Raw genomic sequence first — 27,092 nt, 5'->3', positions numbered from 1 at the left:
GGGTTGGATTTAGAGTTTGTATTTATTCAAAACCATACATAGCCTTGCCACAGGAAATTAAACAGAAATAAATAACAGTGGCTTCTAGAAAAAAAAAAAAAAAAAAAAAAAAAACACACACACATCTCTACATAAAACGGAAATGCATAAAATACCAGAAACATTTTTGTGGAATTTAAAAAGCAAAAATATGCATCAGATATAATTATACAAGCAGCTGCTTATTTTTATGGCAAGGTAACACATATTAACAATACATTAAAATACAAGGAGAACAAAATACTCAAATAAAATGACAGAAAATTTACAACATTCACAGAAACATTGTGTAAAAATAAAAATAAAAGAGCAATCAAGTGAAGATACACATTCTTGCAGCATGAACATCCACTTCAAAATTATCCTAAGAAAAAAAGCAGGTATGGGTTAGAAAAAAAAGCCACATTATTATTATTCATATATAAAATAATAATAATATATTATTATTTTAAGTTTTATTAATGTTAAATGTCTATACACATTACCCTTACCTTGGTATTTATTTCCAAAGAATCCACTCAATTTGTATTTGCCTTCCTTTCCTGTTAAAAAGAACCAACTTTTAAATGCACAAAGTTAAAAAATATGGCTAAATAGAGCAGCAAGCGATTACTGAGAAACCTGTTGAAATTTGAAATCACCAAAACAAACATGCCCTTACTCAAAAGGATCACACCATTATCTTGATAGCTCCGCCCCACTTTTTGGCATCTTACCTGTCTGGGAGTCGCCATTGGGCTGGATGTGGAACTTGAGGTGCTGCTGGATGTGGATCTGTTGTGGTGGTGGCAGCATTAGAGAGGGCAGCTCAGGCTGAGGGATTATGGGTGAGACAGGAACAGCGTACACATCAGGCACAGAGACTGGGACCGTTGAGGAGCCGTCCAGTGAAAGGGTGGCATCCAATGAGGTGACAGCAGGGATGTGAGGAGCGGGGCCCACAGTGGGAACACCAGGGAATGAGACAACTGCAGGGGACGATATATGGGACGATAGTTCAACAGCAGCAGGGTCAGACATTTTTGGGTTTGGTACAAAAATGCCACCAAAATGAACAAAAATGTCCCGCAAATTTAAGATTAAGTGCCAAAAATGCCCCTCTACAATTCAAGTCAATCAATTACGACTGTTGCGATTCAAGTGAAATCATTTTGCAGCATTGAGCATTATAACCAATCACATTTCTGTTGATTTTATAAATGCAATAGCCAATCAGAGGCGTTTAGATTATTCACGGCTGAAAACGAATCTTGAGTCTTGTTCAGCGGGCGCTGAATTCTGCACGCTCACCAATTCTCTCATCATACACAACAAAGTGCAGATATGATGCAAGACATTCATTTAGAAGTGTAAACAGCTTAGTGATTATAATAGTTTTTGCGATAAGAGATGAAGATGGATTCTTCAGAGACGGAGAAGGTTTTTTTTTATAGATAGATATTAAAACTGGGAATAAACTGTTATTGTTCATGCTACTAAAATAACCAATGTGAAGTATTGAATTTATAATGTGTAATAAGCAATAAACAACCACCAGCTGGAGTGCCCATGATCTTCACCAGAGGACGACACTTCCATCTGCTTTATCTCATGAACTACATTTCCCATAATCCATTGCCTGGACTCATTTTGGTTTGATTACTTCCACCTGTATTTCATTATCTGGTCAGCTCTGTCTATTTAAGCCATGTGTATTCACTATTACTTTACAAAGTCACACATTTGTTTACAAATTTGTATGTATTCTATCAATAAAAATGAATAGTTAGTTATCACAATATCAAAACCAATTATCAACAATAATGATTTTTCATAATATTGCAGCCTTACCCTATAATGAGTTTTTATTTTATTTTATAATTTATGTAGGCTTTTTATTTATGCAATTATTGTGTAAATACATGTATGCCACCTTTGAGTAGCATTAAACAGTGTACATAAAAATAAATGCTGTCAGATGCAGCCTTAGTTCCACCTTTGCAGTGTAAAGATGGCTTTTGTTGATGCTAATAATAACAGTATTCTGGTTGACTGAAGTAATTCGTTACATTTTTGTATTTGACAAAGACAACACAGATATATTTAATGAGGTAATAATAAAAATTGGCTTAAAGGTAAAAAACGTCACTGGAAATACATTCAAGGGGGGGAAATATTGCCCTTAATGGAAAAGTTCATTTCTGACCCTGGTCGGCACCATTAATAAATCCTGCAAAAAAAAAAAAATCTGTAAATACAGTACAACATTCAGAGAAGCAGAGTTTTGAACATTACTTTTACCTTCTGGTTGTACTCTTCCATTTGTGTAATCCCCAGTTCCTTGAACATAGAGAGTGAGAGATGTTTATATGCAGATTTACACACCATAGTTTATATGCAGATTTACACACTGGTGGATATACATAGTGTCAAAAAATGCTTTTACCATGTTTCTCAATGGATTGTGCATTTGCATCTCCAGCTCCTGGAGCATCAGGATGGGTTGGAACCTCTCCATCTCCTGAATCAAGCACAAACACACAGAATGAATATGTGAATATGGTAGACGGCAGCAAAGTTAGTCAGTGGAGGCACAGTGAGCTGTTATACTAATAAATATTACGGTGACAGCTCTATACAGGTGAAACATGAGGCAAAACTATTCGAGAAAAACTTTGCTCTATTTCTCCTCATCCTCGTCTGCGTCCTTCAGTGGCCTCCATGTTTTCTTCCATTTGACAGCTTGTTGCGAGCTGTCTTTGTTAGTGTTCTTTTGTGCATGTGGTTCAGTTCAGTAACATGACCAGTTCCATTCCACATTTCCACTGCACCACTTTTCCATTATTTTTCTATGTAAACATGCATTAGAAGGACGTGTTTGACTGTTGCGCTTGCGTTTTGCATCTCACGCATGACACAGTGTTCTAAAAACACGGTGCTTAAGTTAAAATAACTTGTAATAATATCTCGTGACTTTGCGGTTTTTCCCCATTCCACTGCTCGCTTCTTGCATTTTTAACAGCAAAACAGTGTTCTGTGTGAACCAGCCATAAGGCTTGCAGTGTGAACGTTTATTTTTTTATTTTTTGCTCATATGAGATCTGTTTTTGTCATGACAGTGTGAACAGCACAAACCACATGGAATCTGATCTTTTCGATTCTGATTTGGGCCACTTCCATATGTGGTCCTAAGTCCGATACAGGTCTGATGTTTTGCAATGTGACCTCAGTCTGAACAGTCATATCGGAATTCATGAGATTTACACGTCAACATTCGTCACAATTCTGCGCACATGGGAGTCACTTCAAAGATTTTACATAGCTACCCGAAGTTATCAAGACAGTAACTGCGAAAGGTAGACAAGTGAAGGACAGTGATGTGTCAGAGCTCACAAGTATTACACGACAGCTCTATATACAAGCAAAACATCATAAATGTTTAAAAACTGCTCTTTTTTTCGCATCCTTGTCTGTTTTTTTTTTTTTGTGCTGGGCAACGATTAATCGCATCCAAAATTAAAGTTTGTGTTTACATAATATGTGTGTGTACTGTGTATACTATTTTGTATATACACACATATGCATGTATATATTTAAGAGATATTTGCATGTATATACTGTATATATATTTATACATTTATATTATATATAAATCTAAATATTTTATATATAAATAACACAATTTTCTTAAATATATACATGCATGTGTGTGTATTTATATATACAAAATAATTGTATACAGCACACACACATATATTATGTAAACAAACTTTTATTTTGGATGCGATTAATCGCAATTAATCGTTGACCAGTACTAGTTTTTTTTTATATTGCCTGCGCATAAATTCACTGGGTTCCGCAGCAAATAACTCAATAAATAAATGCGTAATCACTTACTTTAATGTCCTCCATGTTCACGTCCTGCTGCGTGAAGTCTTTTTATCGTTCTTTTACGCATATATGTCAGTTCAGGACCATGATCTGTTCACACTGGAATCTGATATTGCCCACATTTAAAACAACAATATTAACAGCTATACCAAAAAACTCGATCTGAGCAATAAATTGGAATTGAGCATTAAGACTTGCAGTGTGTGAACGTAGCAAATTGTTTCATTGGTGATCGCTTTTAGTCAATAGCATACCATATCATATTGTCCAGAGGGGTTTGTTTGATATCCATTGGGGGAACCACCAAATGGAAGTCTGCCAATTCCTGTACATGGTCAACCCTCAAGTTTTAAATGGCCGCAGGCTATCTAAAACTAATTTATTTAATTGTCGTCAGGTGGTTCTTTGACTTTAATCAATCAAAAATGTGATTATTCCGCTTACCATGATCACTGGCATGGATCATTTAAAGCAGTTATTGGTGTTGACAGCTCAAAATTTGACTGAACAGATACAAATAGTAGTTATATTTAGTAAATAAAGGTAACAGTACTTCTATTTGTTATTTTATCTATGGGTTGGAATTCTAAAGTAAAATAAAGTGCAGGAAGATTACATTTATTTGAATTTGAGAAAGAGACGGTGTGGGAATTATTGTGTTTGTGCAGCGTCTCTATAGTGAAGTTGAATTACTTCCAAAACAGCAAAGTTATCACCTTGTTGCTAAAAAATGTAATGTAGCTTTCAGTAGCGAAAGTGTAACACAGCCTAACTTAAATGAACATAGATATCTGAATATCTCAAAATACAACTAACCATATTGGTCAATGGATTTCTGTCCGTCAATCTCAGGACCTTGATGCAAAGCCTCCAGGCTTCGGTTTTCTGAAAAATGATAGCATTAAAACTTTGAGTTTAAATTCAAATGATAACAATCTCTTCATTTAACATTTTCTTCATTTAACTTATGGAATTACAACAAAGTATTTCAATAGTTCTTGCTTGATTAATAAATAGTGTACTAAATAAATAGGAGATGAACGTACCATCAACAGACTGTCCATCAGTCACTGGGCCAAGGAGTTCATATGACACTGCTGGATTACCTGTAAGCCAATTAATTAATAAAGCCAAAACAATTATTACTTTCTGTATGCCGTTCGACAATTCACATACAAAGCAATGATGAAAAGGATCTTTAAACTAGAATATCAATAAGTAAGTTAAAAATCGTACCATAGTTAGCATCGCCACCGAAACTGAGTGTTTCTGGATTATACAAGGATTCTGGAGAACCTACAGAGAGTAGAGAGGATGGACATACCTATCAGTACAGTAATATTATGACATTTGTCATTTCATTACCTATAAAAAAATAACTCACCTTCACCATATTTTCCAGACACAGCATCAGGCCTGAGATCAAGTGGCTGACCACCATATTGAAGACTCTTTTGTCCTGAGAGAGAATTACAGTAAAACATACTCACTGTCATAATTTGTAGAAATAAGACAATATAAGTTGGAAAAAAAATAACAGTCACTAGATTTGCCAAAGTATTTGTCACTACCATATCCAAGTGGCTGGCCATTGTAGGGTAACCCTCCAAAATCTGAAAATACAGAAACTTATACTTTACAATATCTTCAAAAAAAGATGTGCTGTATGATCAGACAAAATTCTTTATTAACTTACCATATTTACCAGGGGACTTGGCAACAGATTCAGGAAGTAAAGGCTGAGAGTTGTACGGTAAACTACCATGTCCTATTTTGGGGTCAGAGAACAGAATTATATGTATTTAACAGCATTATATATAATGTTTTGAGATGCAAGGGTTCCCAATTGTCATGTCAGCTGTTCTATCAAATATTGACTTGAAGTAGAGATCTTAAAGAATAACATTTTTAAACATACATTTTGAAAAATGTAAATATTTCACAACTAAATGTGTTTTATCGCAAATATATATTTTTTATTAAAGTAAATGTGAATTTCTACCACAATCTGTAGTGCAATGCTACAGATTGCCTGTCAACTGATAAACGCATACAAACAATTATGAAAAAGTGTAAAGGAATATCAAAGCATCTAATCTTCACCGTATTTTCCTAACGCTTTAGGATTGTAGGGTTTGGCTCCATAGCGCTGACCATCATTACCTATGAGAAAGATCAGGATTTTTTTTTTACTTTTACTGAAGTCAGGATTACAGTTAGGGTTAATACTAACTCAAATATTATAAAGATAGCATACCATATTGTCCAGAGGGGTTTGTTTGATATCCATTGGGGGAACCACCAAATGGAAGTCCGCCAATTCCTGTAAAAATAGGACCTTGCTTATGAAAACGGAGTAAAAGTAAGTGTGCAGCATTTTTGATGAGTCGTTTTAAAATGAGCTGATAGGATTTTTCTCAGACTAACCATATTTCGCTTGAGATTTTCCCTTAAATCCTGTTGGTTGCTCACCTTGTGGTCCAGCTATCAGAGTAACAGACGAGAGTAAATATTAATGAATAAAGAATCAAACGGTTTCTTCTAAATGTCTAGCACAGAAAACAAGAGGGCAAAAAACGTACTACACACAAATTCAATTAAACAGGTCTTGTGAAATGTAGGATACTACTTTGTGAAACGTTTATCGTAGCATATGGCATACTGTTTCACTTAAAAAAAAATAGCAGGCAGAATACAGTGTTTAAAAGTAAGCAGAACTACAGTCTGAGTCACAAGGGTAAAGAAAGTACTGTAATTATTCACAGAGATACGGTTGTAATTTTACTTGGTTTATACAAAACTCATTACAATACAATACAAAATTCTCAAAGTTTTGAAACGGAGACCTATTTATTTATTTAAGCAAAACTTAAAAGCATTAATATCTAAATGTATATTTATCGATATCTCTTTATTGTTTATTTCGTTGTAGGATAAGGTATTGCACTAAAAAGGCCCAGACTACATTTACATTTACATTTAGTCATTTAGCAGACGCTTTTGTCCAAAGCGACTTACAAATTGGGACTATATTAAGCAAGTCATCGTGAAGAGGCAAAAAAACAACGCAAGAAGTGCTCAAAATACGAAGTTCAGGCATTATTCAGAGTGGCATAAGCCCGATAAGCGAGAACTATTGACACCCAAGGACTAAAGCATATATTTAATAAATGCATATGTGAATTCTGTCCATGTAAAAAAATATATATATTTGAAATATCCATAAAGTAGGAAATATTCCAACCAGGATTTTTCAATTTGTTTCCATAGCCTCCATAACCTGTAAAGACGGCAAAATGAGGGCCAAATGTTTCATAATTTTAGACAAGCAAACAGCTTTAAACAGATAAAGATGAAGCCAACTAATAAGTGAAAATAATTACAATAATTACAATAAAATGTGTTTTGTAATGCTTTACCTGCTTTGTAGCCATTGTTCATACCATGAGCTGGATAACCACCCATTCCTGCTCCAAAGCCTAGTGAAATATTTTTATCCAAAGTGGTTAAAAAATGCTGTTATGGTTAGATGCATAGTTAATGTTTATGGAATTGAATGCACCTGGTTGTGATGCAACTTCTCCTTTTCCATTTGGATACCCTGAAAACCACATTTTAGTTTTAGATTGAATGCTTATTTTTTGCTTCGTCTTCTCAACTGTTTTGAAGTCAAAGCAAACTGACATGGACTAAAATGGACAACAAAATATCTTATTTTTATTGAATGGTGTCTTTAAAACATTAAGATTTTAATGTTTTGATTTTAATAATTTATATGACAATAAACAAGTGGGGGGAAAATGAGAGTTCACCAGTACTTGGAAGTTTGACCCATTGTCCATTAGGTTGTCCTCCAGGTCCACAATCTAAAAAAATATATATTTCAACAATTAAATCGTTTTTTATTGATCCAAATGTAGTTTTGGGTTATAAGAGCCCAGCTAATTTAATGTGATTTTATGTTATATCGATGGATTATTATTTAGGATTTACCAGGCTTTGAAGGTATAGCTCCCTGCACCTGTCCATTTGGTTGTCCGAGACCAGCGAGTTCTGTAGAAAACAAACAAGTTATCAATAAACTAAATTTACTTATCCAGTTAAGATGCCCTGATATCACTATCAGAGTTGTAATACATGCATAATATATTACAAAGCAAATTGTTAGGAGAATGATTCCAAAAGAAAAATTCCAAAATGGATCCCAATTTAAAAAATGTTACGGTTTGCCGAATGTGGCTAATTCGAATGAATTCATACAATCTCGTTCGTACATTTTCATACGATGCGCTTACGCTAAAGTAATGCGTATTTTTAGGAGTTGGGGACGGACCTTCATGCTTACTTTTTTCTAATAACATTGTTTTTGTATGATTCACATTGTACATGTTTTATTAAATATGTCTAGTTAATTTGTTAAAGATCTGTTAATACTTTCGGGTGGTGGAGGGTAAATATGGATGCCCCACATTTCTTATAAATGCATAAGCATGCATTTATGAACAATTTGTACAATAGATAGTTTGAATTTATGCTAATCAATGACTGAACATATTCTTTGCATCACAGCCATCTTCTAGAAATGTAGTAGGGATAAAAATGTCCACCTATTTGCTTGTTCCCAAATGGACTGATTAAATCAGAACATAAAAATTCAGCCTACTTTAAGTCTACTTGCTCATTGTGAAATTGTGAAGACTATCAATCCAATGTAGAAACATTTAATGGCTCTAAAATCTATATGTAGTGCCAAAGTAGAGTTTAGCACCAAAGTTTACAACACCACACAAAGATTAGTTGAAAAAGAGCTAAGAATATGTTTGACTTCAAGTTGACAGCAGAAGGTAAGTGCTGATAGTTATAGGACATATCCATTAGCCATTTTGAGATAAAATTTACATTAATCACAATTTATCTGCAATAACACAAATAATTTATAAATGTGAGCAACATTTGCAGAACAATTTGTCAGGTGAACTGGATTAATGAATAAACCAGATTAGTACAAAAGCTAGAGCAGAAGTGAATTGATGCAGAAAAGTGGAGAAAGAGGGTTATACAGTTATAGAAAATATCTTTATGGTTGTGAATTAGTTAAATGTTGCAGAAGTGGTGTAGCTTCAAGCTGTTATATGGTTTCAGGGTATCATTTAAGATTTTAATTTGAAACTATAAAAGTTTACCAGGATTTGTCATTGGATTCTTCATTTGAGGCACAGGCTTTGACTGAATCTTGGATTGTTGCATCTCTGGAGTTGATTGAGCTGATTCTGGCACTAGAGGTGCCTGTGAATAAATACGGTCTTGTGGTAACACTGGACTTATGTTTTGTTCCTGTGAAAGGACTTGTTCCTGCTCTAGTGCAACTGTATGTGATGTTTGAGGAATGGGAGCTGATTCTGCAGAAACTGATTGAGGGACTACTGATGCAACTGGTTTTGGTTTATAAGCTTTACTAGGTTTATATGAACCGGGACCTTGCATAAATGGCTTTGGAGCAGGCCAAGGTGCCATAGAGTTGGGGGCTTTGCCCTGTGGATGAAGATGTTGTCCCTTTGTTTGTTGTAGAACTGGTGGAAGGTCTTTAGTTTGTTCTGGAAGTAATCCTGTATTTGGCTCATGTCCAGATAGTGGTAAAAAGCCCTTGGTGTTAGATGTTACCGGGAGATGACTTTGTCCCTCAGGGCTTAAAATCTCCCCTTTAGGTCCTTTTCCACTGGAAGCACCCTGTTTTCCAGTTGTCACAGGCATATAACCTAGAAGCCAAAGCAATTTTACTACAAATTTACATTTACAACAAGTCAATATGGCAAACTCACATGCCGAGACATAACATGCATTTCTACAGAACTTCTATTCATGTCATCTGGAGGAAGTAAATAAAATGTACTTCAAATAATCAAGATTTTACCTGAATTAGCTGCTTTATAAGGTCCTTTTGACATATAGCCAGGAACACCATAACCTATAGATCACAAGATATGTATGTTATAACTGAAGGTTTTACATTTGACGATGTAAAGTGAGTTTGTTTAAAACTGGACCTAATATTCTATACACTGAAATATGTTGAATATGGTTTTAAAAAGGTAGAATATTAAAAAACAACACGTGTCTACATACCTATAGTGCATTACCCCTAATAAAAACTTAAATAAAATAAATTATTAATCTAAATGGGACTACACTACAATTGGTTTATAAATAAAGAATTCACTTAATGCACGGATATCACATATTTTACAGTGGATTTGAACATGGCTTATCCAACCTGATTTTAGAGCCAACAAATATAATTTTATAATAGTAATGATGTCATTCTATTTACCATTAGGCTTGGCTCCTTGTCCATTTGAGGGTTCAGCTTTAGCACCATATCCTTTGAAGCAGATCCAACAAACATAAGATTTCAAATAATACAGAAAAATCAGACAAAGGAAAAATAAATACACGCATTACACAACCTTTGTTTTAATTATATTTTTTTTTACCTTGTTTAGGTCCCTTGGTTCCACCATTGGGATACCCCATATTTTGAAGTGAGGAGCCTAATTAGAGAAAAATATTTTAAACAAGTGTAATATCCTCAGTTCTTTTCAGAAATCAGCATTATCCACACTGTGATAATTGCACAAGAGCTGGTGACATCCAATGTATTACCTGTATTAGGTTGGTTAGCTGCACCTCCATTAGGATATCCTCCATTTCCTGAAGAATACCAATCCCAAATCAGTTTAGAGGTTCTCCAGTTACCTCAGTTTACAATACAGGCCTTTAGTGCTTTACTCATAATAAACAAGTCTTCCACCGATAATATACATCATTAATCTAAATGGGGCTACACTACAGTTGGTTTATTAATAAAGAATTCAACTAATGTGCAATCAAATGTGTGCGGGTATCATATTTTACAGTGGATTCAAAAGCAGCCTATCCAACCAGATTTTAGAGCCAAAAACCATATGTTTTATAATAGTAATAATCACATGCTCTTTACCATTAGGCTTGGCTCCTTGTCCAGTTGAAGGTCCAGCTTTAGCTCCATATCCTTTGAAGCAAACCACACACATAAGATTCAAATGATATGGAAAAATCAGAGAGAGAAAAAAAAAGCATGCACATTACACACACACAAATAGTTTACCTGGTTTAGGTCCCTTGGTTCCACCATTAGGATACCCCATATTTTGAAGAGAAGAGCCTAATTAGAGAAAATAACTTTAAACCAGTGTAATATCCTCAGTTCTTTTCAGAATTCAGTATTTTCCACACTGTAATAATTGCACTAGAGCCGGTGACATCCAGTGTATTACCTGTATTAGGTTGGTTAGCTGCACCTCCATTAGGATATCCTCCATATCCTGAAGAAAACCAATCCCAAATCAGTTTAGAGATTCTCCAGTTACCTCAGTTTACAATACAGACCTTTAGTGCTTTATGCCCTAATAAGCAATTCCTCCACCAATAATATACATTATTAATTATAATTAATTATTAATAGGGCTACACTACAGTTGGTTTATTAATAAAGAATTCAATGTGCAATCAAAGGTGTGTGAATATCAAATTTTACAGTGGCTTCTAAAACAGCTTATCCAACTAGATTTTAGAGCCAAAACTATAGCATACATAATCACATGGTATTTACCATTATGCTTGACTCCTTGTCTATTTGAGAGTCCAGCTTTAGCGCCATATCCTTTGAACCAAACCACACACACAAACGATTTCAAATAATACTGAAAAATCATGCAAAGCAAAAAGAAATACACACAATATGCATAACACACAATAAGCGTTTACCTGGTTTAGGTCCCTTGGTTCCACCATTGGGATACCCTATATTTTGAAGTGAAGAACCTAGATAGAGAAAAGTACTTTAAACAAGTGTAATATACTCATTATTTTCAGATTTCAGTATTTTCCACATCATAATAATTACACTGTAGAGCTGGTGTCATCCAGTGTATTACCTGTATTAGGTTGGTTAGCTGCACCTCCATTAGGATATCCTCCATTTCCTGAACAAAACCAAATCTCAAATCAGTTTAGAGGTTGTCCAGTTACCTCAGTTTACAATACAGACCTTTAGTGCTTTACTCAAACTACACCAATAATAATATTGATTATTCATCTAAATTGGGCAACACTACATTTGGTTCATTAATAAAGAATTCAATTAATATGCAATCAAACTAAAGGTGTGCAGATATATATTTTACAGTGGCTTTTAACATGGCTTATCCAACCTGATTTTAGAGCCAAAGAATATGTGTTATAATAGTAATAATGTCATGCTATTTACCATTAGGCTTGGCTCCTTGTACATTTGAGGGTCCAGCTTTAGCTCCATATCCTTTTAAGCAGATCCAACACACATAAGATTCAAATGACATGTACAAATCAGACAGAGGGGAAAAAATACACAACATACGCATTACACACACACAAATAGTTTACCTGGTTTAGGTCCCTTGGTTCCACCATTGGGATACCCTATATTTTGAAGAGAAGAGCCTAATTAGACAAACGTACTTTAAACCAGTGTAATGTCCTTAGTTCCTTTCAGAATTCAGCATTTTCCACTGTAATAATTGTACTAGAGCTGGTGTCATCTTCAGTCTCCTTTGCTACCTCATCATGAACATTTCCCAGTACCCATTGCCTGGCTCATTATGCATGATTCTATTCAGCTGTGTGTGATTACCTTGTTTAGCTCTGCCTTTTATAAGCCCTGTGTTTCCACTCATTCACTGCAAGTCTTGCCTGTTCTTTGGATTACCTTGTTTGCTTGTATTTCTTGGACCTTGTTTTATGTTTGGATTGTTTGCACGTTTTTGACCCTGTGCCTGTTTATGAATTATGACTATGGATTACCCTAAATAAAAGCTGTGTTTGGATCTTCAGCCTGTGTGTGTCAGAGAATATTGTAACAGCTGGTGACATCCAGGGTCTGTATTAGGTTGGTTAGCTGCATAGATATCATATAATAAAGGCTAGATGTCTTACGGCGGAGTCACTTCCGGCATCACCGGCGGCCATCTTACCACAGGGAAGCTGTGAATTAGGGTGAGTGATCAGCACGCACACAAATCCTCTTATCTCGCTGAAATCTTGACGGATTTACAAACGGTTTGGTTTCTTACAAACGTTATTAACGTGGCTATAATTCTTTCATATGGAAGTCCATTGTTATAATTATTCATATGTATGCAGTGTCATAACTACATCTCTGACGTTTATAACAAACCAAACCGTTTGAAAATCGGTTGAAAATTGAGCAAGTTATGGTTATTTAAAAGTACATGCACCATGTTGTGAGTGAGCGAGCACCCTGTGATAAGATGGCCGCCGTGTGCGGACGTCGACCTCCAATGGCCAGCAGCGCGGACGAGACATCTAGCCTTTATTATATGATATCTATGGGTTAGCTGCACCTCCATTAGTATATCCTCCATTTCCTGAACAAAACTAATCCTAAATCAGTTTAGAGGTTTTCCAGTTACCTCATTTTACAATACAGACCTTTAGTGCTTTATCCCCTAATAAACAAATCCTCCATCAATAATATACATTATTAATGTAAATGGGGCTACACTACAGTTGGTTTATTAATAAAGAATTAAATTAATGTGCAATCAAATGTGTTTGTATATCCGATTTTACAGTGGCTTTGAATGTGGCTTATCCAACTGCAATTTAGAGCCCAAAACGGTTTTATAATAGTAATAATCACATGCTATTTACCATTAGGGTTGGCTCCTTGTCCATTTGAGGATCCAGCTTTAGCTCCATATCCTTTGAAGCAAACCACACACATAAGATTCAAATGATAATGAAAAAATCAGACAAAAACAATACAAAATAAAACACAAAATATGCATTACACACACAAAAATTGTTTACCTGGTTTAGGTCCCTTGGTTCCACCATTGGGATATCCCATATTTTGAAGAGAAGAGCCTAATTAGAGAAAAGAACTTTAAACCAGTGTAATATCCTCAGTTCTTTTCAGAATTCAGTATTTTCCACTGTAATAATTGCACTAGAGCCAGTGACATCCAGTGTATTACCTGTATTAGGCTGGTTAGCTGCACCTCCATTAGGATATCCTCCATATCCTGAAAAAAACAACAATCTCAAATCAGTTTAGAGGTTCTCCAGTTACCTCAGTTTACAATACAGACCTTTAGTGCTTTACCTCCTAATAAACAACTTCTTCACCAATAATACAGATTATTCATCTAAATGGGGCTAAACTAGAATTGGTGTATTATAAAGACATTTAACTAATGTGCAGTCATACTAAATGTGTGTGGATATCATATATTACAGTGGCTTTGAATGCAGCTTATCCAACTGGAATTTAGAGCCAAAACTGTATTGTAATAGTAATAATGTCATGCTATTTACCATTAGACTTGGATCCTTGTCCATTTGAGGGTCCAGCTTTAGCTCCGTATCCTTTGAAGCAGACCCAACACATATAAGATTCAAAATGATACATAAAAATCAGAAAAAGGGGAAAAAACCCACAAAATACGCATTACACACACACCAGTGATGCGCGGGTCAATGTATAAACAACCCGGACCCGACCGACGTTTTCAACTAACCCGCCCGCAACTCGGACCGCAAAAAAAAAGAAAGAAAATATTGTACCCGACCCGCTTCCTGACCCGCATTTTTTAAAAGTAGGCTAGTAAATGCATAGCAAGAAATACACATGACAAAGCCAGCACTTTGGTCATTATCTTTAATTATTTCGGCAACTTTGCTCTTTCTGTTTGTGTATTTGCGGAGCTTCCACTCCCCAGTCTTCACCTTTTCTCTTGCCGCCTCCATCTCTACCTGCAGACTGAGCTCGTGCGTCATCTTCGCGCCAGTTATTCAGCCAATAAAGTGTAGGCCTATGTATTTCATAGAAAATTGCATGTGAGCGGAGTGGAGCGGGAGCAAGCGGGCGGATCTTGGACAGAACGCAGAGCGGCATTTTTAAAAGGATGGAGCGTCGCCCTATTTCCCGCTCCAATTTCGCTCCGCGCACACCAAGATTCTGAAGCATGCTCAGTCAAGCCTGACTCAGTCTACTGTTGATGACTGCAAGATGGATTCTATTTTCAGTCAAAACTCGGCTCAATAATGGAGTTCAAAAAGTAGGCTACTTCAAAAAGGAAAATAAGAAGTCATACAGGTGTAAAACTAACTATTATGTGGTAGAAGAAAACGACATCGTTTCAGTCAGTAGGCCTAAAGATTAATTTTGGAATCTAAAAAGACACATCTCTCGAAAACATGCAGTGTGATATGTGAACACGCTGGGAAGAAAGCAAAAGGTTAGCAAATTGAATACGGTAACTTAAAGTGTAGCCTAAATTAAATACAGCGTAAAATGCAAACAATTGATACAAGCCCATTTAAATTTTAATCCTGCGCGCTGCGCACAAGTTCAGTTATAAGAATGTTGTCCTAATAGTTAATTTAGCCTAGGCCTACTTTTAAAACGTTTATGTATATTTATTTTATATTTTTGTTTATATAAATTTTATTTATATTATTAGGCCCATTTATTCGTTTTATTTTACAGCAGTTTGTGTGTACAATGGATATAAGCCCATTTAAATTTTAATCGTGCGCGTTGCACAAAAGTTAACTTATCAAAATTCTGGCCTAATAGTAAATTTACTTTTAAAATTTTTATGTAGGCTATATTTTTGTTTATATAATTGTTATTCATATTATTAGGCCCATTTATTCGTTTAATTTTACAGGACTTTGTGTAGGCTATATTCCTTCTTACATAGGCCTATTTGTCATTTGAAATAAAACATTTCTATTTGAAAAATGTTGTTGTTGCTCATTAGTTCTTTAGGAGGTAAGGCTGTGGTCTAAGCTACAGTGATATAGGCTACATATAGATTTTTTTTCCCCTTTTTGGAGCGAGCGGGGGGCGATTTGAGTGGAGCGCGGATCAAACTGCGTTGAGCGCTGATCGAGCGATAATGAGCGGAGCGGCCTGATGTAGCTTTGAGCGGGGGAGCGGAGGGGTGGACAGTTCCGTGAGCGATGAGCGAAGATTCTCACCGCTCCACTCCGCTTATGCTCTCTATACTACTATATAAATTACAAAGGTTTAATTGGCATCTTTATTTCAAACGACCCGACCGACCGCGACCCGAATATCATTAAAAATATTTTTGGATGACTCGTAACCGCGGGTAACCGCGGGTGACCGCAGGCACCCGCTCATTTCGGATCAACCCGCGCATCACTGACACACACAAATAGTTTACCTGGTTTAGGTCCCTTGGTTCCGCCATTGGGATACCCCATATTTTGAAGAGAAGAGCCTAATTAGAGAAAAGTACTTTAAACAAGTGTAATATCCTCAGTTCTTTTCAGAATTCAGTATTTTCCACACTGTAATAATTGCACTAGAGCCGGTGACATCCAGTGTATTACCTGTATTAGGTTGGTTAGCTGCACCTCCATTAGGATATCCTCCATATCCTGAACAAAACCAATCCCAAATCAGTTCTCCAGTTACCTCAGTTTACAATACAGACCTTTAGTGCTTTGTCCCCTAATAAACAATTCCTCCACCAAAAATATAAATTATTAATGTAAATGAGGCTACACTAAAGTTGGTTTATTGATAAAGAATTCAATTAATGTGCAATCAAAAGTGTTTGTATATCATATTTTACAGTGGCTTTGAATGTGGCTTGTCCAACTGGAATTTAGAGGCAAAAACTGTTGTATAATAGTAATAATCACATGCTATTTACCGTTAGGCTTGGCTCCTTGTCCATTTGAGGATCCAGCTTTGGCTCCATATCCTTTGAAGCAAACCACACACATAAGATTCAAATGATAAAAAAAAAAAAAACATATGCATTACACACACAAAAATAGTTTACCTGGTTTAGGTCCCTTGGTTCCACCATTGGGATATCCCATATTTTGAAGAGAAGAGCCTAATTAGAGAAAAGAACTTTAAACCAGTGTAATATCCTCAGTTCTTTTCAGAATTCAGTATTTTCCACTGTAATAATTGCACTAGAGCTGGTGACATCCAGTGTATTACCTGTATTAGGTTGGTTAGCTGCACCTCTATTAGGATATCCTCCATATCCTGAAGAAAAACAATCACAAATTAGTTTAGAGGTTCTCCAGTTACCTCAGTTTACAATACAGACCTATAGTGCTTTACCTTCTAATAAACAACTTCTTCACCAATAATACAGATTATTCATCTAAATGGGGCTAAACTAGAATTGGTGTATTATAAAGACATTTAACTAATGTGCAGTCATACTAAATGTGTGTGGATATCATATATTACAGTGGCTTTGAATGCAGCTTATCCAACTGGAATTTAGAGCCAAAACTGTTTTGTAATAGTAATAATGTCATACTATTTACCATTAGACTTGGATCCTTGTCCATTTGAGGGTCCAGCTTTAGCTCCGTATCCTTTGAAGCAGACCCAGCACATATACGATTCAAAATGATACGTAAAAATCAGACAAAGGGAAAAAAATACACAAAATACGCGTTACACATACACAAAAATAGTTTACCTGGTTTAGGTCCCTTGGTTCCACCATTGGGATACCCCATATTTTGAAGAGAAGAGCCTAATTTGAGAAAAGTACTTTACACAAGTGTAATATCCTCAGTTATTTTCAGAATTCAGTATTTTCCACTGTAATAACTGCACTAGAGCCGTTGACATCCAGTGTATTACCTGTATTAGGTTGGTTAGCTGCACCTCCATTAGGATATCCTCCATATCCTGAACAAAACCAATACCAAATCAGTTTAGAGGTTCTCCAGTTACCTCAGTTTACAATACAGACCTTTAGTGCTTTGTCCCCTAATAAACAATTCCTCCACCAAAAATATAAATTATTAATGTAAATGCGGCTACACTACAGTTGGTTTATTGATAAAGAATTCAATTAATGTGCAATCAAAAGTGTTTGTATATTATGTTTTACAGTGGCTTTGAATGTGGCTTGTCCAACTGGAATTTAGAGGCAAAAACTGTTTTATAATAGTAATAATCACATGCTATTTACCGTTAGGCTTGGCTCCTTGTCCATTTGAGGGTCCAGCTATAGCACCATATCCTTTGAAGCAGACCCAAAACAAATAAGATACAAACGATACGGAAAAATCAGACAAAAAAAAAAACATACGCATTACACACACAAAAATAGTTTACCTGGTTTAGGTCCCTTGGTTCCACCATTGGGATATCCCAAATTTTGAAGAGAAGAGCCTAATTAGAGAAAAGTACTTAAAACCAGTGTAATAGCCTCAGTTGATTTGTCAGAATTCAGCATTTTCCACTGTAATAATTGTACTAGAGCTGGTGTTCTCTTCTGTCTCCTTTGCTACCTCATCATGAACTCCATTTCCCAGTACCCATTGCCTGGCTCATTATGTGTGATTCTGTTCAGCTGTGTGTGATTACCTTGTTTAGCTCTGCCTTTATAAGCCCTGTGTTTCCACTCATTCGTTGCAAAGTCTTGTTTGGGTTACAACTACAATTCTGAGCGTTCTTTCCTGGTTCTTGGTTTCATGGTGTTGATATTTTGCCTGTTCTTTGGATTACCTTGTTTGCTCGTGTTTCTTGGACCTTGTTTACACCCTGTGCCTGTTTATGAATTATGACTGTGGATAACCCTAAATAAAGGCTGTGTTTGGATCTTCAACCTGTGTGTGTCAGAACAGATTGTAACAGCTGGTGTCATCCAGTGTATTACCTGTATTAGGTTGGTTAGCTGCACCTCCATTAGGATATCCTCCATATCCTGAACAAAACCAATCCTAAATCAGTTTAGAGGTTCTCCAGTTACCTCAAGTTGACAATACAGACCTTTAGTGCTTTATCCCCTAATAAACAATTCCTCCACTAATAATATACATTATTAATCTAAATGGGGCTACACTACAGTTGGTTTATTAATAAAGAACTAAATGAATGTGCAATCAAAGGTCTTTGTAGATCATATTTTACAGTGGCTTTGAATGTGACTTATCCAACTGAAATTTAGAGCTAAAACCTATGTTTTATAATAGTAATAATAATCACACGTTATTTACCATTAGGCTTGGCTTCTTGTCCAGTTGAAGGTCCAGCTTTAGCACCATATCCTTTGAAGCAAACCACACACATAAGATTCAAATGATAAGGAAAAATCAGACAAAGGGAAAAAATACACAATATACGCATTACACATAAACTTAGTTTACCTGGCTTAGGTCCCTTGGTTCCACCATTAGGATACCCCATATTTTGAAGAAAAGAGCCTAATTAGAAGAATAAAAAAAAATACTTTAAACCAGTGTAAGGTCTTCAGTTCTTTTCAGAATTCAGTACTTTCCACACTGGATGTCACCAGCTCTTGTGCAATTATTACTGTGTATTACCTGTATTAGGTTGGTTAGCTGCACCTCCATTAGGATATCCTCCATATCCTGAAGAAAAACAATCTCAAATTAGTTTAGAGGTTCTCCAGTTACCTCAGTTTACAATACAGAACTTTAGTGCTTTGCCCATAATAAACAACTTCTTCACCAATAATACAGTTTATTAATCTAAATGTGGCAAAAATACAGTTGGTCTATTATAAAGAAATTCAAATAATGTGCAGGCAAACTAAATGTGTGCGGATATATATTACAGTGGCTTGGAATGCAGATCATCCAACTGGAATTTAGAGCCAAACACTGTTTTGTAATAGTAATAATGTCATGCTATTTACCATTAGGATTGGCTCCTTGTCCATTTGAGGGTCCAGCTTTAGCACCGTATCCTTTGAAGCAGACCCGACATACATAAGAGTCACATGATATGGAAAAATAAGACAAAATAAAAAATATAAAAAATACACAAAATACGTATTACACACACACAAAAATAGTTTACCTGGTTTAGGTCCCTTGGTTCCACCATTAGGATACCCCATATTTTGAAGAGAATAGCCTAATTAGAGAAAAGAACTTTAAACCAGTGTAAGATCCTTCAATTCTTTTCAGAATTCAGTATTTTCCACTGCAATAATTGCACTAGAGCCAAATGACATCCAGTGTATTACCTGTATTAGGCTGGTTAGCTGCACCTCCATTAGGATATCCTCCATTTCCTAAAGAAAACCAATCCCAAATCAGTTTGAAGGTTCTCCAGTTACCTCAGTTTACAATTTGGACATTTGGTGCTTTATTCCCTAATAAACAACTTCTCTACCAATAATACAAAGTAGTAATCTAAATGGTTCTAAAATACAGTTAGAATATTATAAAGAAATAATTTATGTGCAGTCAAACTAATGGTGTGCAGATATAACATTTTACAGTGGCTTTGAACACGGCTCATCCAACTGGAATTTAGAGACAAAAACTGTTTTATAATAGTAATAATCACATGCTATTTACCATTAGGCTTGGATCCTTGTCCATTTGAGGGTCCAGCTTGAGCTCCGTATCCTTTTAAGCAGACCCAACACACAAAAGATTCAAATGATACAGAAAAAATCAGACAAAGGGGAAAAAAACACAAAATACGCATTACACATACACAAAAATAGTTTACCTGGTTTAGGTCCCTTGGTTCCACCATTAGGATACCCCATATTTTGAAGAAAAGAACCTAATTAGAATAAAATAAAAATACTATAAACCAGAGTAATATCCTTAGTTATTTTCAGAATTCAGTATTTTCCACACTGTAATAATTGCACTAGAGCCGGTGACATCCAGTGTATTACCTGTATTAGGTTGGTTAGCTGCACCTCTATTAGGATATCCTCCATATCCTGAAGAAAACCAATCCCAAATCAGTTTAGAGGTTCTCCAGTTACCTCAGTTTACAATACAGACCTTTAGTGCTTTATCCCCTAATAAACAACTCCTCCACCGGTAATATAGATTATTAATCTAGGTAACACTGTACAATAGGTCTTGTTTGTTAACATTAGTAAATAAATTAACAAACATTAAGTAAAATTGAGTAATAGATTTTTACAGCATTTATTAACTTTTGTTAAATGTTAGTTAAATGTTCATGTTGTTTCACAGTGCATTAACTTATGTTAGCAGATTCAACTTTTGATCTTACAATTGTATTAGTGAATGCTGAAATTAACTAAGTATATTGTTTATAGTTTGTTCATGTTAACTAATGTGAAACCTTATTGCAAAGTGTTACCTTAATCTAAATGTGCACAACATTTACCTGGTTTAGGTCCCTTGGTTCCACCATTGGGATACCCTGTACATTGAAAAGAAGAGCCTAATTAGTGAAAAATACTTTTAGACTTGTTTAATATCCTGAGTTCTTATCAGAATTGAGTACTCTCCACACTGTAATAATAACACTATAGAATCAAATCTATTTAAACATCCAATATAATCACCTGTATTAGGCTGGTTAGCTGCACCTCCATTAGGATATCCTCCATGTCCTAAACAAAACCAATCCCAAATCAGTTTAGAGGTTGTACGGTTACCTCAGTTACAGACACATTATATAGTTGATTACAGAAAAGGAAGTTGACAAAATAAAATTCTACCTTGTTTGCTTTGTGTCTTGGTCGCCCCAACATTGGTGTATCCTGCAGAAAGTGAGGTGAAAAATAATTATACACAATTCAACCTAGAAAACAGTTATCAAAACATTCATAATGCAAACATAGTGTAAATACTAATGTGGTAAAAGGATTGTTGCTTAAGTGTTACCAGACTGTTTTACATTTCTAGATTTCTTTAGCAATATCAAATGATAGTTTACTGCCAATTTGTCAGATTTTGTATTGAAAATAAGCAGTGCTAAATCTTTAGATTTCATTTCAAACTGACTGTGTTTGAAAGAGAAAAATGGTTCTTCTGATACTGCCTAATAAAGGTAATGTAAAAATAATATGCTATTCTCACACATGCACCCCATACTCTTACAACAATCCCTGTGATCAATACATTTTGCTTCCACTTATGAAAAAAACAAACATTGTTCACATATAAATATGGTAGAACTATTTGGTTGGTATGTACAAATGTACTTCATTTGACAAAATATTGATGGTGTAGCTTATGGTTCTTGATTTTAACCCCAAAACTGACCACAGTCTCCTAAATTCTTCAGAAATATACCATGTGTTCCACAGAAGAAAGCAAGTAAAACATAAGACCTTGCAGGGTGACCTAATCTTTAAGAGAATATTAAGATAAGACTTACCTAGACCAGCTCCTTTTTGGGGATGAGTGCCCATTAAATTGCTGTAGCCTTCAGACAATATTAAACAGACTTTTTAATGAAAGTAAACACACAATGACAACAGTTGTATATGCTGAAACAAAACACAATGGTGTTTGTACACATTCTTAATGGGTACATTTGCACAATCTGTATGCACAAACCTAACACATTGACTCTTGAGATTAAACTCACCCCCATAAGACGGTGCTCGGTAGCCGTTCCCATTCCCATTACCTGTAACAATAAATGACAGGAATGTAGTGCAATTAGAGTTTCTCTCACACACACACACTCGTTGACACAATGCAATCTCTAGCTCCTAACCCTACAAAGTACAACGAAGCACCTAACATGAACCCTTACTCTAAATCTACCCTTAACATAAGTATAACCTTATCCCTAAAACCAAGTCTTGACCCTCAAACAGGCCTTTAAACAATGTTGGGGAAAGTTACTTTTAAAAGTAATGTGTTACAATATTGCATTACTCTGTAAAAAAAAAAAGTACAAAAAAGTACCTTGAGTTACATACTTTTGCATTGCATTTTGTCCCCTGGGCTGGGCTTGCTTTTTTTTTTTCTCACACACACGGTTTAAAACTCAAACTCACAAAATAGTTCCTCTGATTTTAAACAGGTCCTCACAAAAATAGTTGAAAAAGTACACACACACACCATTATCCCATGCCTGTTCCAACTTATAACAATCAAAAAATATATGTTAAAAAAGGAAAACCTGATTATGTACTTATGCTACAGTACAAGCAAAAAAAAAAAGCTCATACCATATGGAGGATGACCTCCATATCCAGGCTTATTTTGTGCACTTCCATAAGAACCTAAAAGACAACAGACAGGTGTATGATGATTTATTCAAATTTCGGAACTGATTCACTTCATTATATTGTATATTACATATCACATACTGCATTTCATGGTTTGGGCTTACCTGTACCTTTGTTTACAGGATAACCTAATAATAAAAAGAAAACATTTAAATAAAAATCCATCCATCCATCCATCCATCCATCCATCCAATCCATCCATCCATCCATCCATCCATCCATCCATCCATCCATCCATCCATCCATCCATCCATCCATCCATCCATCCATCCATCCATCCATCCATCCATCCATCCATCCATCCATCCATCCATCCATCCATCCATCCATCCATCCATCCATCCATCCATCCATCCATCCATCCATCCATCCATCCATCCATCCATCCATCCATCCATCCATCCATCCATCCATCCATCCATCCATCCATCCATCCATCCATCCATCCATCCATCCATCCATCCATCCATCCATCCATCCGAATCCAAAATAATCAACAAAATAAAATGTCCAAATGTACATAACTATATCAAGAGACAGAAAGATCCTTGTTAAAGAAGTTTCCTTGATTATGTAAATAAATATGTAAATATACTTCATTTTATAAAACCATAAACAAAACTGCTGTGCATGCACACAAATAGATGTGCTAAATATAAAATATTTCAGCAAACCAAGCTAAATAAAACAAAACATGTGAATAAAACCTTAACTGACTGGCATATTTATTCACAAAAGATCAAAAACCAAGTATATTAGTATAAATTCTGTTCTTGCTTACCATTTCCTTTCATATTTGCGGAGTTGCTATTTGGACCCACACCATAACCTGAAAATACAGATTTAGTGGGTTATCACATTTTTCTAAGCTGAATATTTGCCAGAAAATACCAGAAAATCATGTTAAAAATTGCATGATAATTTCACAAACTTGGATTAGTTCAGAATGACTAACGGAAATGGCTATGCACTGAATCTGTTGTTTACTGTACATCAACATAGAAAGATTGATATTACCTCCTGGTGACATTTGTACTGCACCGCCATTTGGATTTTGAGGTTGGTACCCTTATAATAACAGAAAAAAAAATGTACAGGAGGTTATCCTCTGACATGACAATGTCCTGTACAATATTTAATTGAACTTAAAGAATCACAAAAATCAATAAAAAAAATGTAATACAAAAATTAAATGTCAACAAACAAATATAGCTGAAATTTATGGAAGCTCTATTGTTGGTTTAGAATGTATACAGACACGTCACATATTCTGTTGAATACAGCATCATTGCTATATAAAACCATAGTATATCGATAAATTGCTTTGTAATATACTTTTGTCATTTGAAGTGAATGATGGATCTATTATGAAACTGTTTCCATTAACTATTTTCACAGGTAACGTGAACTAATATAACTGCTGCATCTTACAGTATACTGTTGTCTAAATATCTTAGACACATAAGGGAACAGGCAGTTCCTGGAGACAGCAGGGGCAAGAGAATAAGTTGAGCAATTCTGTGCAAGTAATACAATTAAATTCTCACAGGGAGATGTTAGATTCAGGCATTGCAGGGGAAACTCACTCACTTTGCTTTGATGTTAAGAAGCCCTTGGCAAGAAAATGATGTTTCACAAAATATTAAGAAGTTTCAGGAATTGAAATGCTCAACAGATCTTGGATGTTTAATTCTGTGGGCAAATTCTGATTATAAAAAAAAAGAAAAAGTTTCATGAAAATAAAAAGAGTTTAATGAAAAATCTTGTATGATAAGTATATTAAAAAAATTGATTTTGAAAAAAAGTAATTGATTTGCATTTTTTTATTTTTTTATTATCAAAAGTTTATTTAACCATGTGTTTCTTAAAGGGCTGAGAATCAAAAGTTGTATATGAATTTATAGGATTCTGTAAGTAATCCTCATATTATATATTGCTGACTGCCCTATCAAGTTTTTTTTTTTTCTGAATAGACTTTATAAATAAAGGTAAAATCTTCACTCCAATTGATGTTTCCCCACCATTTTACATTTTCCCCCTCAACCGCTTAAATCACAATCATGTGACTGAAATCATATAATTAAAATAATGGTTTCTTCTTATTTTTTCTCTTATCAGTTATGCACATTAGGGTTTCATGTAACATCTTACGCATCCTCCATATTTTAGTATTAACCTCAGCTTGTGGAAAGCTAGTTGTGATGAACTGATTCATCATGTGCCTTATTTTCCTCTACCCTCTGTGTTTTTAAGGTGGTTGCCACTTGGCAGTATATTATGAAGGTTAAACAATATATATTTTATCAATTTGGTATATTATCATTATTTCAGTTAATCAAATATCAGTTTTTTTAAGTTAAATTTGTAAATTTAGATTAATCTGAAAAACGTAAAACGTTGCTACCGTATTTTTTTTTACAGTAAAGTTCTGGCAACCACAGCTGCTTTTTTGTCTCTTTTTTGTGGGTGTGACACGCTCGTAAAGACTTTTCACTTCTACAAATCTTAATGAAATGCTTGAGAAACACTATAACCGTTTATGATGCTGGTTACCACCAGCACTTACAAAATGACAATCCCCCCAAAAAAAAAACAAAACTACAATATATATATTTTTTACTTACTGCTACCATCACAAATCATCCATAATGTGTCCACATGCCTTAAGCTACACCATCCAATGTGAAATGCCTTTCTCTGGTCATTTCTGGATAAATGGGAAATATTTTTCTGGTAACATCTCAGAAGTCTTTATACTAATTAGTTCTCCACCAAGAACAGGCCATAAACCTAATTTGTTCCTCAATAACTTAAGGGAAAAACTCCTGTAATTCTATAACAGACACTCAAAGCAAAACAACAATCAAATCCACACAGATTTTAAGTACTTATGAGCATTGTTTTCTCATCAAGCATCCTTACCTGTGCCACCCTGAAGTGTTACTTTGGTCATCCAGAGCAATAACATCATCCTTAGAAGTGTCCATTTCAACATTGTGGATAGATCTACAGGGGGGAAAAAACAAGGAAAACAGAAAGAGACAGAAAACCTAACCCAAAGCATACAGGGAACAGCTCATAGACAGAAGACTCGTAAGTTCTCCACTGAGCTTTTAAACGGTTTTGTCCACAGTGGCACCTCCTCTATAGGGGTCATCCAAAAAAGAGACTTCTGGGGCCTCATAAAACTTTATGTTCCTCACCACATGTGCTAAATAACTACAGGGTTGATACTAAATGACACATGTGGCATTCTATTTCTTATATACATCACATTATCTACAAATAAATCAATTCATGTCCAATTAATTATCTTTTTTATAAGTTAGTGTGTATTTAATGGAATCATGCAAGTTCAGCAGTTCATTATCACGAAGTTGCACTTAACTTTCCTTATTTGACTTACCTCTTACTTGATTTTTCTCTACACATTGGTTTATTATTCTGATTTCAATTGTTAATTTTGGTAACACTTTATTTTAGTGTCCTTTTATATTACATGTAGCCTACTTATTGTAATAATAACAGTAAATTATGCATAATCACATTCAACTAACCCTAAACCGAATGATATAGTAAGTACGTTGTTAATATTACTCAGTACTTAAATGTATTGTTACACTGAAACAAGGACAACTTAAAATAAAGTATAACCTTAATTGTAAATTGAAATGTGTTTTTATAAAACCAATGTGGTCACCAGATAATGTTTCTATGTGAATGTTCAACAGAGCAAAAATCCATCCATCCAAACAGCAGTTCACTGTATGCTCTTCAAATAAACCATTATATCTGCACTAGCTAGTGAAAAGGCTTATGTCTGGCACAGAGTTTGAAGAGACTCCGTTTATAGGTTTGACTTGCAGACGTAGAATAAAACCAGCTGACAGTCAGACACTATGTAAACTATGAGTCTTGTCACTCAAACGCCAATACATTTGAAACACAATGAACAAATACACAGGGTTCCAAGTCAATAACACAAAACCAGCAATAGTTGCTCTATTTCGATGCAGGTAAACTAAATGGCTATAGCCTTTCCAACAATAATAATAATATAATAAAATAAAATAA

At 35.1% G+C, this 27,092-nt stretch overlaps 1 protein-coding gene across 1 annotated transcript; it reads right to left on the bottom strand.

The window, feature by feature from the left end:
* Nucleotides 1–99: 99 nt before the first annotated feature.
* On the bottom strand, nt 100–26,139 carry cmn (calymmin). Its single transcript, XM_082152601.1, has 53 exons — nt 25,941–26,139; nt 24,036–24,086; nt 23,800–23,847; nt 23,123–23,146; nt 22,959–23,012; nt 22,367–22,408; nt 22,154–22,201; nt 21,492–21,533; nt 21,336–21,383; nt 21,155–21,190; nt 20,513–20,569; nt 20,356–20,406; nt 20,019–20,066; nt 19,850–19,906; nt 18,684–18,731; nt 17,660–17,707; nt 17,493–17,549; nt 16,698–16,748; nt 16,372–16,419; nt 16,203–16,259; nt 14,323–14,373; nt 13,983–14,030; nt 13,816–13,872; nt 12,215–12,265; nt 11,883–11,930; nt 11,713–11,769; nt 11,223–11,270; nt 11,054–11,110; nt 10,907–10,957; nt 10,570–10,617; nt 10,401–10,457; nt 10,238–10,288; nt 9,821–9,874; nt 9,093–9,665; nt 7,903–8,028; nt 7,728–7,775; nt 7,472–7,510; nt 7,329–7,388; nt 7,154–7,189; nt 6,337–6,393; nt 6,167–6,232; nt 6,013–6,072; nt 5,615–5,677; nt 5,481–5,522; nt 5,294–5,368; nt 5,146–5,205; nt 4,956–5,015; nt 4,726–4,794; nt 2,465–2,539; nt 2,320–2,358; nt 756–1,007; nt 531–581; nt 100–403 (listed from the first exon to the last, which is right to left on the bottom strand). The coding sequence occupies exons 1-53, from the start codon at nt 26,080–26,082 to the stop codon at nt 399–401; spliced, it is 3,591 nt and encodes a 1,196-aa protein (XP_082008727.1). The 5' UTR covers nt 26,083–26,139; the 3' UTR covers nt 100–398.
* Between the last annotated feature and the right edge of the window lie 953 nt (nt 26,140–27,092).

Source organism: Leuciscus leuciscus, assembly GCF_965113295.1.
Source record: "Leuciscus leuciscus genome assembly, chromosome: 21".
NCBI lineage: Eukaryota > Metazoa > Chordata > Actinopteri > Cypriniformes > Leuciscidae > Leuciscus > Leuciscus leuciscus.
Note: the sequence above shows the minus strand (reverse complement) of the source record. Positions and strands in the feature narration are given on the sequence as shown.

Bases quoted from the DNA above. Each gene is read 5' to 3' on its own strand.
- cmn (XM_082152601.1), bottom strand. From the start codon at position 26,082: ATGCTTTGGGTTAGGTTTTCTGTCTCTTTCTGTTTTCCTTGTTTTTTC. The intron at 9,875-10,237 runs GTAAATAGAATG...TGTGATCTATAG, and splicing joins ACAAGGAGCCAAGCCTAATG to GTTATGGTGTTCCTGGCTAT. The intron at 7,190-7,328 runs GTAAAGCATTAC...CCGTCTTTACAG, and splicing joins GAACAATGGCTACAAAGCAG to GTTATGGAGGCTATGGAAAC.